This window comes from Hippoglossus stenolepis, chromosome 1 (genome assembly GCF_022539355.2).
Source record: "Hippoglossus stenolepis isolate QCI-W04-F060 chromosome 1, HSTE1.2, whole genome shotgun sequence".
NCBI classification, from domain to species: Eukaryota; Metazoa; Chordata; class Actinopteri; order Pleuronectiformes; family Pleuronectidae; genus Hippoglossus; species Hippoglossus stenolepis.
In genome coordinates this window covers 18,606,258-18,623,147 of record NC_061483.1, presented here as the reverse complement: position 1 = coordinate 18,623,147, position 16,890 = coordinate 18,606,258, and the positions used below count along the sequence as shown (strand labels likewise).

General features: G+C 41.0%; 1 protein-coding gene across 1 annotated transcript in view; it reads right to left on the bottom strand.

Moving 5' to 3' along the window:
• Positions 1 to 16,890, bottom strand: part of smyd3 (SET and MYND domain containing 3) — a 74,658-nt gene that overhangs the window by 53,921 nt on the left and 3,847 nt on the right. Inside the window, exons 2-5 of the mRNA XM_035162390.2 lie at positions 3,904 to 3,967; positions 3,612 to 3,719; positions 2,844 to 2,901; positions 2,588 to 2,742 (exon numbers count right to left, since the gene is read on the bottom strand). Coding sequence (XP_035018281.1) covers positions 2,588 to 2,742; positions 2,844 to 2,901; positions 3,612 to 3,719; positions 3,904 to 3,967 — 385 coding nt within the window. The remainder of the gene's footprint in view (positions 1 to 2,587; positions 2,743 to 2,843; positions 2,902 to 3,611; positions 3,720 to 3,903; positions 3,968 to 16,890) is intronic.

Here is a 16,890-nt window from a genome sequence, read left to right as displayed (position 1 = left end):
TACAATATCCAGGTACGTCAGAGCCCAAACACTAAAATAGAGGGAGTTGGGAGGATTCCCGAACCTACACAAGCTTTACAGCTTCATTAAAAAGGTACGGTTGGTAAGTTGTTTCCGAAACAATGTTATTTTCACTTTAATCAATAAATGAAGTCATCTGTCTGTGGCCCTCGCAGGACTGAAATAAACTCCACTAACAGTTTCTTTCCAATGAAATGATTGGCTGGCGTAGGTGTCTGTCCCTTACTGACCTACCTGCCTGCACACATCCTGCCTGTGGTCGCACCGCACATTGTCTACAGCCGGGGAAACATACACCACTGAAGCAGTGAGGACAGCCAGAAGTTAGCGAGCAAGTCACAGAAAAAAAGTCGGCCTCTAGCAGTTGATAGACAGGGAGCGTTTCTATGTTTTGGGGGTGTCGCTTTGACAAAAGGTCCTATGGGTTGGGCCTCTCGTCAAAGTGTAGCCTGCTCTTGCTAGCTTTTCCAGGATTACCCACCCGAGCTTTAACAGGATAATATGAAGTGGTGTAGAGGATAATAAGGTTCTAAGTCTCAATGAGATAACACATCAGTGTGTGTGTGTGTGTGTGTGTGTGTGTGTGTGTGTGTGTGTGTGTGTGTGTGTGAGTAGGAGAGATCGCCCCACTGACCATAATCCGATCACAAAGTGTTGAAGGCTCCACACAAACACACACCAAATTTACCTTTTGTATCTCTTCTCCAGTCTGTCTCCTACAGACTGTACATAGACAGTACAGTTACAGTCAAAACAATGCAGACATCTGTCATGCTCACTGCTAAATGATTAAAATCTCATTCCCCTGGCTCTCGTTTTTGAAAGGTATCACCCAGTGACAATTTATATTAACTGACAAAGTAACTGTGACACACTTTGTACATTTCCTTTTCTCATTTCATCTCTCCCTTTCTCTCCCTCCCTCTCTTTCTCTCCCTCTATCTGTATGACTTCCTCCTCTCTTCCCCCTCCCTCGTCTCTCTCCCCCCTGCTTGTTTTTTTCTCACACACTCTTCGTCCCTTTCTTCTCTTTAATCCACTCAACGCTGTTCGCTCTTCATCTCCCTCAAACTGGAGCAGAATTCCCATCGGAATCTTGAACTGCATTTAATCAGCAGTTTTTCAGCTTCACATCCAAACACACACACACGCACAAACAATGAGACTGTAAACTCATTATACACCAGTTTGTGTGATCTAAAGTTTGTGTTTTACCAATAGCAGGTGTGGTGAAATAAATATTAAAATGGTAGTGGTTTGTGTATTTCTCATACATTTTTGTGGGGAACCGAAATGTCTGAGTGAAACTTCACAGGAACCCTTCAAGTAGTCCAGCCACTTCAGTCAGTCAACCTCATGGTGGCGCTAAGTAAAGTCATTAGGTAGTATTTAGTCTGGATCAAAATAGTAAACTGACCAAGTGACAGACATTACAATCCTTCAACCCTGTCATCTACGAGAGTAAAAACATCATGTGATGAGCTGTTTTCAGACACGACCTCCGGAGAATGTCCGCAGAATTCGGTCCGGAGTGTAGCAGGAGGTTCACCGTGCAGCAAGTGAACAACAATACAGAGATCTGCGGAGCGTTCAGGTGAGTGGTGGAGCAGCAGGCAGAGGCAGGATGTAACGTATTCATAGCATTGCATAAATCACATGTTTTTGTTCACAGCACATAAGTGATGTTTTCTTTTTTTTTTTCATTTTTGTGTCTGATGTGTGTTAGAAGCGTCATCAAACCCCCCATTTGCTCTTAGTGAATCCTGCAGAGGATCACCTGCTGTGTTCTCTGCAGACGCTATACTAGGGGGCTGGCCAGAGAAAGTCAGCAGAAAGTCCGGAGGCTCTCACTCGGACATTTGCGTTCACACATACAGCCCCTCGTGAGAATGTCTGCAGGATCTCCCGAGTTTAGAGCATGCCTGAAAGCAGCTATATTAAAACCATTTTAAGTTAAATGAAAATTATTAGTTTGAAATATTGAAAAAAACATTCAATAAAATAAAAAGGGTTTTTTGCTTTAAGTGTAAAACACCCAAGTCATGTAGCTTACGGTTGAGTATTACTGCTTTTTACATTTATTTTAATACAACCTCCTTTAGATCATTTACATAGGTGCTTTCAGTACTCACACATACACAATCATTGTCATTGGACAAACACAATACTCACAAACATGTTGAATTAAAGCTTCATGGCGCCACGAAGTCTAGAAGTCAGGCATCAGATCACACATTCTTGCACACATAACAATCTGCAGTTAAAATCCCGGTGAAGGCAGCTGGTGTGTTTTAAGAGAATAAGACCTGAGGTTGTTCTGGGAACACACACTCACTAACACACATTCACACACACACACACACTCACACAGGGATCTTATCACAGATGCTCGAAAGATCTTCAACATATGTTGGGGTCAATCCAAACGCACCAGGGGATACTAGAGGCAATAACAGTTTCTAATGTCTTTGTGCATGGCGAGTTGCAGTGTGTACTTGTCAAAATGTATTCATGAGCACATCAAGATGTTAACATGTCTATTTGCATTGTGTTTGCATGTGCCCACCTTTGCAATGAGGCTGAGGGGTTCTCTGCAGGATGGTGGCAGTGCTGATGTTATTTCCTGTGCCAGGTCAGCTGCTTCTTGTTGTAGGTACAATTCTAACATAGAAGCCAGCTGAGACAGACCCTGTTTCTTCTGCTCAGACATGGAACTGAGGTCTGTGAAAAGATTATAAAAGAAATTAACCTTGCTGTCCCTCTCAACGTCAATGTGCAGAGATAGAGTCACACACACACACACATGTGGAGGAGGGACTTACGTGATTCATGCTCCTCTAAAGTGTACAGCTCCTCACTACTGCCCTTAGATGGACTCAACTTTAGGGAAGAAAAAAAAACGATTGGTGCATTAGTATGTTAGTTTTAGCATCATAGTTTTACAGATATTTTTCGGGTCGTCCATCATCTAAGACCTCAAGATCGCCTTGAGTTGACTTGAATTTCTTCAAATTTGAAAATAACATACAGTTACACTCAAGCATGAACTGATTAGAATTGGTAGCCAACAGTCAAGGGCACTGTAACAAACAAACTTTCACTTAGACTCACAGATCAACTGATTAGATTCAAAGGTCAAAGATCACAATTGCCTCTTAACCATGACACCTCAAATGTGCCTTTGGGGAACTTCTTTGCATTTTGAAAGATCTCTGAAATATTTTCAAAGATTAACTGATTCGATTTCAGTGATCAAATGTCTTGGTGACCTCATATGAGTCTCGAAAAATAAAATAAAATATTTTGACTGTTTGGCAAAGGCATACAACTGCAGTGCTGTAATTCTAGTGATAGATTGTTAAACATTGTGTTGGAAGCTGTTAGATGGAGTGAAATTAACTTCTCAAGCAAAGAACATCAGCTTCCAAGAGTGTTTCATAAGTGCAAGGGTGATGCTTTTAATCCTTCAGTGGAATTAACAGAACTAAATTCCTAAAAGCAGAAGTAACTAAGTCTCTTTATCACAGTACTGGTTGTTGCTTCTTTCTTTGTGCACATTATTGTGAGTGAGTAACAGTGAAAAAACGTACCAACGCAAAGATGAGTCTCGCAGCCAGACGGACCGAGTCAGTGGGAACTCGGGGTAACAGGCGCCGCAGACATTTACACTCTCTCTTATGGTCAGACCAGGCCTGTTTCTGCAGAAGAAGAGCATTTTAACAAACTGACACACTGTCTCACACACACACACACACACACACACACACACACACACACACACACACACACACACACACACACACACACACACACACACACACACACACACACACACACACACACACACACACACACACACACACACACACACACACACTTTACCTGGCAAGTGATATTGCAGTAGCGAGCGGTCTTACACTGGGAACACCTCAGCAAGGTCTCGCATCTAGACAGAGGGAAAATAAAAGATTAGTTCATTCTACTTCCACAATCCAGCACTGATGAAAATAAAGTGATTCACATGCTGAGTCACTGTTATCAAAAAGGACTCTAGACGCCAGAGGTAGAAAAATAGTCAATCTTTCTAATCTAATTTTGTGACCAGGGACGGGATTGACGCTTCAGATTTCTGACATCACAGACGACAGACTGTCAGCACTGTTGCAGCATTTTAGTGTTAATAAGTGAATAATAACGGTTCAGCTGCTCCACATACAAAAAAAACACTGGGTCATAGCTGCTACATCAACAAACACATCCACATGTCTGCTCAAGCATCCTTTAAGTTCCTGTCAATTGACTTGACCTCATCCTTTTCTATTCTCTATATAGAACTGACTGTGTGCATCCATTATCTAGCTTTATCTACCTACCCATCGCCCTTTAAAATTTTCATCTAAGAGAAGTACATAAGTGATACTCTCCTCATGGTCACTGTCCTGATTTTTGAATCGTAGTGCATGAGTCCCTGCGTTTGTTTGCTGTGTGTGTCCACTTGTGTTTATTTCTGTTCTTGCGTGTATGTACTGTATGTTTCCTGCCTCCGAGGGCCGCTGCCTCCCTCAGAGTGACACTGCTGTCCTCTCCAGTTCAGTCTGATGCTTCTCATAGCCAATTACAGCCAGCGGAGAGTGAATCACACACACTAACACACAGATAGGACAAGATCTGAGTCACCGCAACTCTGTCATGGTGTGTTTGAGTGCGTATTTGTGCATAGGTCAGTACAATCCATACATTATATATAGGTAGTGTGAGGGTTGTGTCGTGGGCCACACAATTTACAATGACAAAGGGGAGACAGCAATGAAAAATGACAGATGCAACAAAAGATCTACAGCTGAAATCAAGCCAGTTATCCAGCAACTTCATGGTCTGCACATCGGACGACAGGATGACAGACGGGGATGCACCAAACCAGCAGTTTTCTTTTCCAGTCTATAATCTTGAATCTCACATTTGTGACAACATGGAGTTGGACCATGTCTGTGTTGACCAGAATAAACAGATTTTATGTGGTTTCTCTGATTTGTGTGTGTGAAGCTTCTGCCAGATGACAACTTTGATTTCATCTTATTAAGCAAAGTCATGTTAAAAGTGTCTGTGCTTAGATGCACAAGGATTAACAACACGTGACAAGCCAGAATGCCAGTTAATTTCTTTAACATAAATTATGACTAACATACTAACGTCAACAACCTTTTTTTCATGACTAAGACGATATGACAAGAAAGCAGCACAAATGTCATTAAATAAGAACTGTGAATTTATCAAGATGAGAAAAATACAAAAGTAAAACGTAGTGTTAAAAATAAAAATTACTACACTGGGCAGTTTTTCAAAATATTATATAATCTATGTCTTTCTTTGAATGGCTGAGCTGCACATTTTCTCTTTCTGCGCGCATATTTCCACTTTCTGACGATTTTGCTCATCAGCAGCGCTCCCATGTATACTGGCAAACTAAACTGCACGTAGCTCCATACTTTAACACTCTGGCTGTAGGAGATCAAATAACGTATACTGAAGGGAAAAGAACACGACAACAACAAATACAGAGCACACACATTTCAAGCCACATTATTAATGGATATATGTGAGAGCCAAATGTGGTCTATTTCTGCACAGCATATAATGTAGAAGATAAGGTTACAGGTTCAAGTTGAACTCCCCTGGTCTTAGGTTTCTGTCCGATAGTGTGCAACCATAGACTCTATATAAAGATGAACGTGGTGTTCGTATCCAGGATACTGGGAGTGGAATGTCAATGGTAGTGTACAACCTATTACAAAGAAACCAATACTATATAACAGAATATACACAAAGGCTTTAAAAATTACAGTCAGATTGCATTGGATTTGCTTATATTTGTGGACATTATTGTTAAAAACTGAATTTGAAAGCAGTTTGCTGAAGTTTGACAACAATTCTCATTTTTGGTAAAGAAAAAGAACGTTGGACTAAAACCTAATTTTTTGTCTCTGACAAGTATAACATGTCCAGTTTTGTTTTTATTGATTAAAATGAAAAGTTGACTTAGTATAACCAACATGACTCACGTGGACATTATTCTCTCTACCCCCACCATCTATCTGAGGACTAGTCTGAATTAGCAGGCATGTACAGTTAGCATGGGTTAGTCAGGGTTAGCAGAGGAGCCTGAGGCTTGTTTGGCATGAGTTCACATATAGTAAGACAGTAATTCTGTTTGGTTGATCATGCGATTAAGAGAAAATGATCAAACATTCCGAATTAAATGTGTTAATTGGAGCTATATGTGCTCGCAGACACAGACCATGGAGGAATGGAGAACATGGATGTAAAGACATTAGCCCAGGGCTTATCGTACTGAATGTGGCACATTTGATTAAACTGGACCCACTAATGAAGGCTGTAGATGATGTTATAAGACCCTCAGAGGCAAAAGCAGACATCTGAACATGCACTGTGTGGCTCTGAGACACGGCTGCTGCCTGTCAACATTAGCGACAGAAGTTAAGTGTTTCCTATGACCATCTATCAGTGTGTGACCAGACTGCTCTGTTGGTTTTGGCCCCAGGCCCCTGTAAGCATGGACGAGTTTCCAAAGCACGCTCCTCTTTTTTCGGTTCTCTCCTCCTCACCATCTTCTTTTCTTAATTTACAGCTTTCCTCTGCATCCGACTCATCTCTACCTCCCTTTCCCCACGCCCCCTCTTGTTACTCAACTGTGTCTTATTTGCGATGACCTTTCCAGCCTTGGAACCCAAAGGTAAATTTATAGTCTCGCCCTGGGTTGGTGCTTGATGAAAACACGGCTATTCCTGTCATGTTGAGACCGACCAGAAACAGGGAAGCCACCCACAGTTTAAGAAACACATGCCTGCCCTGTGAGACACAAAGCAATAACAGCAGATAGGACGAGGCCAGACCTAAACACGGTCAGGTTCTGTGCAGCTTCAGAACATAATTCAGACGCTAAAAGTTTGGACATATCACAAACCGCGGAGTTGCAGGAAATCCATCCATCTTCCTTGACCCCAGACAGGAAGTCTGATGCTGACAACGACCCCATTTTCACGTCTTTACTTGTTCTTTGTAGCTTAACTCTCTGGGAAACGTTGCCCCTCGGGACACAATCACATGCTTTAAGAGCTTTTCCGTATCTTCATAGCTCCCACACTGGGAAAACCTGGAGTGTGTTCAAAATCTGTTAAAACATTTATTGAATCTTGAACACTGAAGTACTGTGGAATTTCTTTTTATATTAAGATTCAAAGATGTAATAAAGTTGTGAATTAATTCTTAAGAGGTTTTGTGAAAAGCTTGGTTATGAGATAAAGAGGTGATTATTGATTAGTGATGAAAATCTTAAAAGTGGCAACTGATGAGTTAAAGGTTTAGTGTGTACATTTTGGTGAAAGGGATCTATTGGCAGAAATTGAATATAAAATAATCCTATATGTTTTCCCTAGTGTGTTTCATCTAAATTGTACCAAATGTTTTATTTACTCTTGAATGGGCCCTTTATATTTAAATAGTTCATATTTACACAGGGATAGGGTTCTCTCTACTGTTTTTTACAGTCGTCCAAACTGGACAAACTAAACACTTTGAGGCTACCACAGGTTCTCCTTCATGTTTGGAAGGGGAGGGTGAGGTGAGGGGTATTCAGCTGCATCATGCAACTTCACCACTGAATCTTACACACAGAACCTTTAAATGATTGATTGTCGTTGTTATTTCTAAACTACATCAATCTAAAAAGGGCTTCACTCGTCTGTGATCTGTACATGAAGAAAAATCCACCTATCTGATCAGAGAGCCATCTCTGAAACCACAGACACTGCAGCAGTTGCACATATGGCCATTCTACTGTAGTTTGTACCATGTCTCAAATTGAGTTTTTAGGGAAATTTTGTAAATCAAGATATAAAGCATCAAAAGTTGATTGGTTAAATTACATATAGTGTGATAAAAGATTAATACTGTCAGTGTTTATGTAAATGAAATATGGATGCAACAGCAGTGACAGAGAAGAGAGACACAGGAAGGATTTGAGACAAACAGAATATCAGTCTAACGCTGTACATACTGAGCCACATTACTGCACAGCTGCACCAAAGCAACTGTAGTTATGGTGACCGCCCCTAGGCTGATAAGCTCTCTGTATTTACAGGGTACACACACACACACACACACACACACACACACACACACACACACACACACACACACACACACACACACACACACACACACACACACACACACACACACACACACACACACACACACACACACACACACCAGTCACATGATGCAGGTATTCCAGCTGGAGTTAAAAGGTCATATCTTGGCTGAACATAACTGAATAATTCCTCATGAAAACAAATATTTTTCTCCTTTGCTCATTTCATGTGAGAGAATATGTTTCCCCCCGCCCCTGATCTTTATTCAAGAGTGTAGTTCGTCGGTTTGAGAGCAGTATTGATTTCATGTTCAGATTTTGTAATGCTTTCCATTAAAAACCCTGTGCTCGCACTCTTATGGCTCCTGCTTGTGCTTACATTTGCTCTGCTTGCGCTCAAACTCTGCACTTGCACTCAGATATGGGTGTGTTAGCTATGTGTGGAAATAAAGCCCTGGAGGAGGGAGTGCAAGGATCCGGTTAAAGAAACTGCCCGTGCGGAAAGAGGTAACGTTAATGTGCCCACTACAATGGCGGTTCTATTTCATTTGTCAACACTATACCTGGCATTCTATTGGTTGGTGAATTTTGACAGACTTGTTGCACACACAAAAAAATCCAAGAGCAGAAGGAAAACAAATCCAAGCGCAGACGTTTCATGGTTGCCCAGAAGCAGCACGAGTAGAAAATATGTCCAAGCAACAAAATTATTAGAGTGCAAGCACACAGTTTGAGCACAAGCATAGCAAATCTAAGCACAAGCAGGGGCTATATGAGCGTGAGCGCAGGGTTTTGAGTGAAAGCATTACAAAATCTGAACATGAAATCATTAAGTCCTGTTGTCAAACTGAAGGACCACACTCTGTCACCCTTTCCGTTTTAGAATTGATTTAAAGATTTTAATGATTCCTTTTAAAGAAGCCAGGTCTGGCCCCAAGATACATCACAGAATTACTGACCCCTTATGTGCCTGCAACCAGCCTTCGATCCTCAGGTGGAGCCCTGCTGGCTGTTCCAAAGTCGAGGTTGAAAACAAAAGGTGACTGTGCCTTTGCCATCACGGCCCCTCGGCTTTGGAACAGCCTACCTGAGGAGATAAGGCTCGCAGAGTCAGTGACTTCTTTTAAATCACTTCTTACAACCCATTTTTATAGACTTGCTTTCATGTAATACTGTGATTTTATTGTCGTCTTTTCACCTTTTATTTTACTTGTTCACTTATTTTTATTGTCATTTTACTGCTTTTACGTGTTCTAATTTGATTGAACTTTTTCTGCTTTGTTGTAAAAAGCACTTTGTAATCTCTGTTTTTAAAAAGTGCTATATAAATAAAGTTTATTATTATTACTCTTGAATAAAGATGGGGGGGGGGGACATAAGAGAACAGGACAGTAGAAATGTCTTATGTCTGTTTCTTTAGCAGAGAAAAATGTGACGCATTAATTTTGATAACGATGGCCAACTAAAATATCCAACTATTCTTCCATAACAACAGCCACAATAGAAACACGTTTTTTTCTTTTATAGCAGCATCCTGTAGTTCAGCAGTTCAACCAACTGACGGCTCAGTGTTTGTCATGAGGGATCATTTGGTTCAGTGAAAAACAAACACCTACACATATTCTGTACATTATTTCATGATTCAAATACACAGAGACAACTCTGCTGCCGCCTTTGGGCAATAACCAACGAGTTCAAGAAAATTCTCCGTCACATACAAGTACGATACACACTGATTTAACTCAGCCCATATATAGATGTGGACAGTAATAACAGAGCAAGAAGCATCATATTAAATAAGAAAAGATGGCAAAAGATATAAAGTTCCTTCGTCGTCACTAGTGTGCAGCAGAATAATAGAAATGAATCATTTTCATATGGGGATAATGATTTCCTTCATGAAGCACATCTGTCTCAACTTCAGCTGTGTTCTCTTATGTTCTTTCTTTTCCTCCCTTGTTTTGTCCTCCTCTCTGTGTCCCTCACTTTCTTCCCTGTGCCTGTTTTGTGACATGATAGTCCTCTGGGTGTCAGGTCCAGGCACAGCAGGAAACCCATGAATAACATTAAATGGGTTTCATTAGGAACATGCAGAAGGCTGACTTAAAAAAATATATATATATATATATTTTCAGCAACTCCTCCTCTGCCTCTCAATATCACACTCTTTCTTGAGCTGGAGCTTTTAGACGAGGGATGGCAACTGGGTAGAGCATGCAGGAGGCAGGACATAACGTATGAATTCCACTATGAGAAGCAATTGTTTTTGTTTATAGTACATCGATACCAGCGTCGGCCCTTATTAACGAAAGCTCTCAAATCTGTTTTCTTTTCTAGTCCCTCCAATTTTTTTCGGCGTCTTCCATGTGTATGACACCTCTTTGTCATTCTGAGATTTTTCAGTCGCCTGTTGGAAACGTCTGCGACAACATTTTACTATAATTTTTTTCACCGTCACACTCTGGATAGACATTTTTGTAAATATATATATATATATATAATGTTGGAAAGTTTGAATAGAAACATTAGCATGAAATAGAACTGAAATGCTGTGACAATAAAATCCCTTTTTTCCATTGGTATGTGAGCTGTAGGCTCTTCTTTTTGTTCAGACTTTTCTTATTCAAATTTTTTTTTTAAACACACAGAAAAGTGTTTTCTTTAAAGATGAAAGCCTCATAATGGAAACAGATGTTATGACAGAAATGAGTGTGGAAAAAGAACATGAGGAAGTTAGTGAGAGCACGACCTCGAGAAAGGACTGAAAACTGTTCCTCTACAGTAGAAGTGATTGACAGGTTGTGGTTTTCATTGATATGCAAGAGCATAGATATGTACTCTCACATGTGTGTATCTGTGGTCTATTTGGTTAAGTCTATGCTATCAGACACCTAATTAGGCCTACCTCAGCATGTCTCTGTTGGTATGTGTGTGTGTGTGTAGCATGGTAATTAATTTCCCGTGAGTATTGGCTGCTGCGTTGTAGCCACTGCAACCACTAGTGTTAGTTCTATGTTTGTGTGTGTGTGTGTGTGTGTTTGCCATTGTGTATGTTAATAATTAGCGGCGTCCTCTTTTCTGGGCTGTCCGGTCGTGCCTGAGTGAATTTTCTCATTTCCAGGCTGAGTGGCCAACACAGCATGGTCCCTTCCCACATGACAGGTAATGGTGTGCGATTATGTGTATGTAAAGTAAATTACTGACAAATATAATATAGATCACCTGCAAGATTCTTGATGCCACCAGGCCCACGATTCTGTGGATTTTTGGAGATTGGGTTGTTCTTGTAAAAATACCACTGTACTTCATATCTCGCAGGCTCCATACAAACATGTATCTGGTGTGATGGAGACACTTATTGTTTCTGTTGCCTGCAGCCTTTGTCGATAGTAAAGACAACATGAAAACAGCTCCTTCTCAAAACTGTTTACAAATCAGCTTTTTCTCTTGGTACAGAGACAATTCCAGCACAAACCTTCTCGCTGAGAGCGCAGATACTGCAGCGTATTTCAAAGCAAATGTGAGAACGTATAAGCTCCAGTGTTGAACGTTTCCTGGAGGGACACTACTGCCATCTAGTGCTAAAGCAATGCTACAACAGTACAGCCTGCACAGAAGTGAAGCGCTCAATACACGGACGGCGTCCAGAGCCCAGCAACAGCAACTCAAGTGTGTGTGTGCGTGTGTGTGCGCGTGTGTGTGCGTGTGCGTGTGTGCGTGTGTTTGTGCCTGTGTGTGTGAGAGGGAGGGAGGGAGGGAGGGAAGGAAGGAAGGAAACCAGCTGTGCTGCATCTCAAACCATCCTAGAACCCTTGCTGAGTTCATAATGGTTGTTTAGAAGATGACTCATTGACACCTGAGGGGACTCATATGGGACGAGTCTCCTTGTGGGTTTATTGCATGATGATAAGAGTACAGGCGCGTGCACAGAAACATGCACACATGCATACAAATCAAGGCTCAAAGGAAACATTGACACAGTTACATGCAAATTTTGTGTGTGTCTTTGGTAATGTCTGAATCCATTTTCAGACGAGATTAGTGTCTCTGGTGAAGGTTAGGTCACTTCTTTTGTCATAATTTTAAATTGGTTTCTGCTGCCATTAGAAGAAGTAGAAAATTAAAACATACAACTGCATCATCTATACCAATTATGCTTTAGGTTAGGGTTGGTAATCTTGGAAAAGCCAGCAAGAGCAGGCTACACTCTGTGTGGGTTTTCCCCAGGTACTCTGGCTTCCTCCAGACACGGGGGGAATATTTAAACTCCACACAGTAAAACCATGACCGAACCTGGATAATAATAAACTAATTGGATCAGAATCATAAAAAAATGCTCAAATCTGGCATATAGATAAACACTAAACACAAAACCAGAAGACAGATTAGGTCAAAAGTTCACAGTTTCAGCCATTCTGACATTATATTGACATGTTGTAGCTCCTCTATGCAGCATATTGTAAGTGAGAATTTTAAATGCTGTTCTAAAACACACCAGGACTCGGTGTAAAGAGAATAGACCCAGAGAAATATGAGAGGATGTCGTTTGATCTCAGTTAAAAGCCTGACAGTTACACATTTCAAACAACCAGAGTTTAAATTTGACTGAATTATGCAATATAAAAGAGAATTAATTGTCCGAGAGCGCTGTGTAATGGCACGGATAACTTCCATGGTGTCCTAGAATGAGACGATGGATCGGAACTTTGCTATGTTTCTCAGATAAAAGAGTCATGGCTGAGCTAGTTTTGTGATATGCTGATTGAAATGCAGACAAAACTAAATCCCAGGCCAAGTGGATCTCAAAGAACGTCAGGATTGGAATCAAGTCCTCCGTCTTATCAATATTTAATTGAACGTAAAAAAATCCCAAGTCAAATCTGATTCTTGTGCAAGAAAGAACTTTATCTCAGTCCAGATAGATTTTATTGTTTTGGGGTATTTAGCCTTGAGGTTTGAAAGAAACATTCACATTAATAAGTAACAGATGCACTGTCAAAGATACAAGAGAAACAAACACTGGAGGTTTTGCACTCGCTGGAAAACACAGCGACTTTCATTCATGTTGTTGTAATGTTGCACTGTGTGAAACCAGCCCTCAAGGATTAGACATATCTAAAGGGATGTGGTCCTCACAAGCAGAGCGAAAAATGAGAAAATGATACCCCCAGATGTTTTCCTTGATGAAGACACACAAAGGGAGGCGTGTTTCTGTTGTACAGCAAGTCACTTTGCTTGCAAATGATACAGCTCTGTGTGTGTTTGTGTGTTTTCCCCAATAGCAAGATGCTTTGAGACACCTGGCTATCTAACTGTTGGAGGCAGGCAAAACAAGAGGGAGATGGAGAACAGAGGAGGAAGATGCAGAAGCAGATGCAGCCAAAATAATGAAGGAATGGAGTGAGTAGAATAGGAGAGAGGCAGATGGGACGGAAAAATGTAAATGAAGGATGAGGGATGATGAGATGGCAGAAGAGATGCAGGGAGAATGAGGAGAGAAGGATAAGAAGAACAAAGATGGGAAAAAAAACTGTAGAAGGAGGAGAAAAGGGAGGAAGACAGGGATGTCAGATGTAGCAGAGGAGGATAAATCCAGAGGAGGGAACAGGTAATAGGAGGAGGAAGAGGAAGAGGAGGAGGGCTGACTTGCCTTTAGAACTATTTCCCTCCTCTCATCTGTTCCTGCTCTTGTCTGAGTGTATAGGAACTGCATCTGAACTCATAACATGTATACCACACCATCCCCACAGTGTGTGTGTGTGTGCGTAGGGGTGAGAAAGAGGTCGGGGTGGGACAGGCTGTGCATATGTAAGAGATAAAAACTGTTTGTTGTGCAAGAAGATTGCACTAAGAAAGTATTGTGAAAATAACTGTTTTTAAACATGATGCAGTGTAGGTGTGTGTGTGTGAGAGCGAGAGAGAGCGAGAGCGAGAGAGAGAGGACAAGGAAGATCTAAACCAAAGACCCGTCCAAAAATGTTGAAAATGTATTTTAAAAAGTAGCTGATCCTGGTCTTTCATGAATCAGCTTCATGAATTACGTTAATAACTTGAATCGTTCAGTTGGGAGGCCCATGAATTGACTTGTTGTTTCAGCTGAGTCATTGTACATCTTTTGACAGACGGCAGTGCAAAGCAGAACAAAGTGACTATCTGCAGTTCACTGCCCAGACTCTCTCAGCTTCAATGCTGAACATTTACAAAGTTGACTAAGCTTTTTTTGAACCAGTCGCTGGTTCCACCTCCTCCACTGCCACCCAGCGAGAGTGACTCCTTGGCTGACAGCACTGTCATCAAAGTTTAAAAACTGAACTATGACCAAAACTGAGGAAATCTAAAATTTCACATGACATGTTAAGTATTAAAATATAGAGTCGTACAGGTTAAACATGAGACTCATGTTGGCGTGTGGTGAAGCTGCTGTGCAGGTGAACTTGACTGTAACTGGGGAAAGACTGCGGATAATGTTTATCATTTTTGTAGTTAAGATATACTGGAGAAAAAAAACATCTGAAATTAAATTAAGTATTTAAGAAACTAAAACATAAAGTGTACATAGATAAAACTGACAAAGCACGAACAACAAGCCCATGACAAATGAAACTGCACAAGGTGAATGTAATAAATAGAGGGAATGAGAAACCAGAGGAAAAAGTAGAATGATATGGAGGTAAATGGACTGTGTTTATATGAGATTTTTCAATATTGACAACTCAAAGCTCTGTACAGTACAAGTCGCATTCACCCATTGTCTCACTCACTCACACACAGTCATACTCTTTTTTTCTAGCTCACACCATCCATACTGTCAGCAGAGCCGTCAGGGGCAATGTGTGGTTTAGTATCTTGACCAAGGACACTTAGTGGAGAACCCCTCTACCACCTGAACCAGAGCTGCACACCAGTTCTTTGTGATTTCTGAGATTCTGTCTTAACACCATCAAGTGCTGACAATCCAATGCAGCTCTGCATATTTCACAGTTAACCTATTTAACAAACTTGGACCTAAAACCAAACAAAGTTTAGAAAACAGGTCTGGTCGCACTCCATGTCTGTTTCTCACTTTTAAATTTGATTTATGTCACACACGCCGACTAATAATAAAACAAGTTTGTTGCATCCCTGCACCCCTCCAAACGTTCAGCACTGCATGTAAGGTGACATTTTTAGTGACTGGCTCGAAAGACATTGTCATGATTTCATCTACTGTTGACTTGTTCTATATTTTGTTATGTTTGTGCAAGTTCAGCCTCCTGATAACAGACATTAACACATGCACCCAGCTGAAATTAAAACAAAACTCTCAAGTCAACCGCCTGTCAGTGTTTGTTATGTTCTTAGACATAACACGCTACACGCAATGAAAGGTTTCTGCCTATAAATAAGACAAAGGTTTGCAATGTTTTGTTGTCTGAGTCGTTATTTTGTGTGTGTTTGTGTGTGTGTGTGTAGTCCAAAGAGACAGTGAATGAGAGATTGGTGTCAAATACAAAGACTTCATCTGACAGTGATAATGTTGCCAAAGCCACCCTCATCGAACGTGCAGCACGCACGCACACGCACGCACGCACGCACGCACGCACGCACACACACACACACACACACACACACACACACACACACACACACACACACACACACACACACACACACACACACACACACACACACACATCTAAGTCTTTCTGTGGTGTGTCAGAGAGGACCTCATCAAAGTGTGTGAGCGTTTGATGTGTTATCTGTCCAACAGAGACAGTGTCATCTCTCCATCTTTTTCTGGAACTTCGTCTTCTTCGACTCACAGCTTTAGAACAACACAAACATGAAGTGTCGCCGAGAAAGAGATTCTGTTTCTCATTTTGTTATGTGCAAACATTTCCTGCTGAAAATGTAACATAATCAGTGATTCTGATGTGAATTGTGAAAACAACAAGCTTGGACTCATGCTTTTTGTGAGGCTCAGTGTGACTGTTATATGTTGTTTCCTTCCTGCAACCCACCAATCACAACATGCAAAATAACCACAAATGCACTCTAATAGAGACTGACAGCAGCGGCAATACAGGCCTCGCCACACCCTCATTTGACGCTGGACAAGCATTTTTTCTTTCCATAATTCAGTCAAAATGAAGCTTAAACCTGGAGGTCACCCTATGCCGCTCATTATATTTTCATAGAATCCCTCATTAGCTGATGCTGCTGTGTTCACAGATCCTCCAGGGGGGGCCACAGGAAACTTAAAAACAACAACATGAAACAAAAATGCTGTGTCAATTTTAAGACGGGCAGGTACAACAACAGAATTAACATCAACTAATATCAATATAGGGGATATATTCATGATACAGCTCTCCTAAGGCAGGAGACTTCCAGTTAAAAAGTATTTACCACTGATTAACTTAAAACGCACTTCAGGGACTACACAATTAGCCAGAAAACACTTTTCCACTTAATTAGCAAGTAATATACCGTAGCTGCATTTTAAACGCTGCTTCCCTTTGCAATGTTCAGGAAATCTACTCCGTCGACATTAAATAAATATTGTCCCTTTTTTTTCTTTCTTCTTTCTTTCTCTTTTCTTCCTCTTATCTTTCATTACCCCCTCATCGCTCTCTGTGAGTCTGAGAACCACTTAAAGTTGTTTGTTTGTTGACTTCTGGCGGTTTGAATCCTGTTGAGATCTGTGTGTGTGTGTGTGT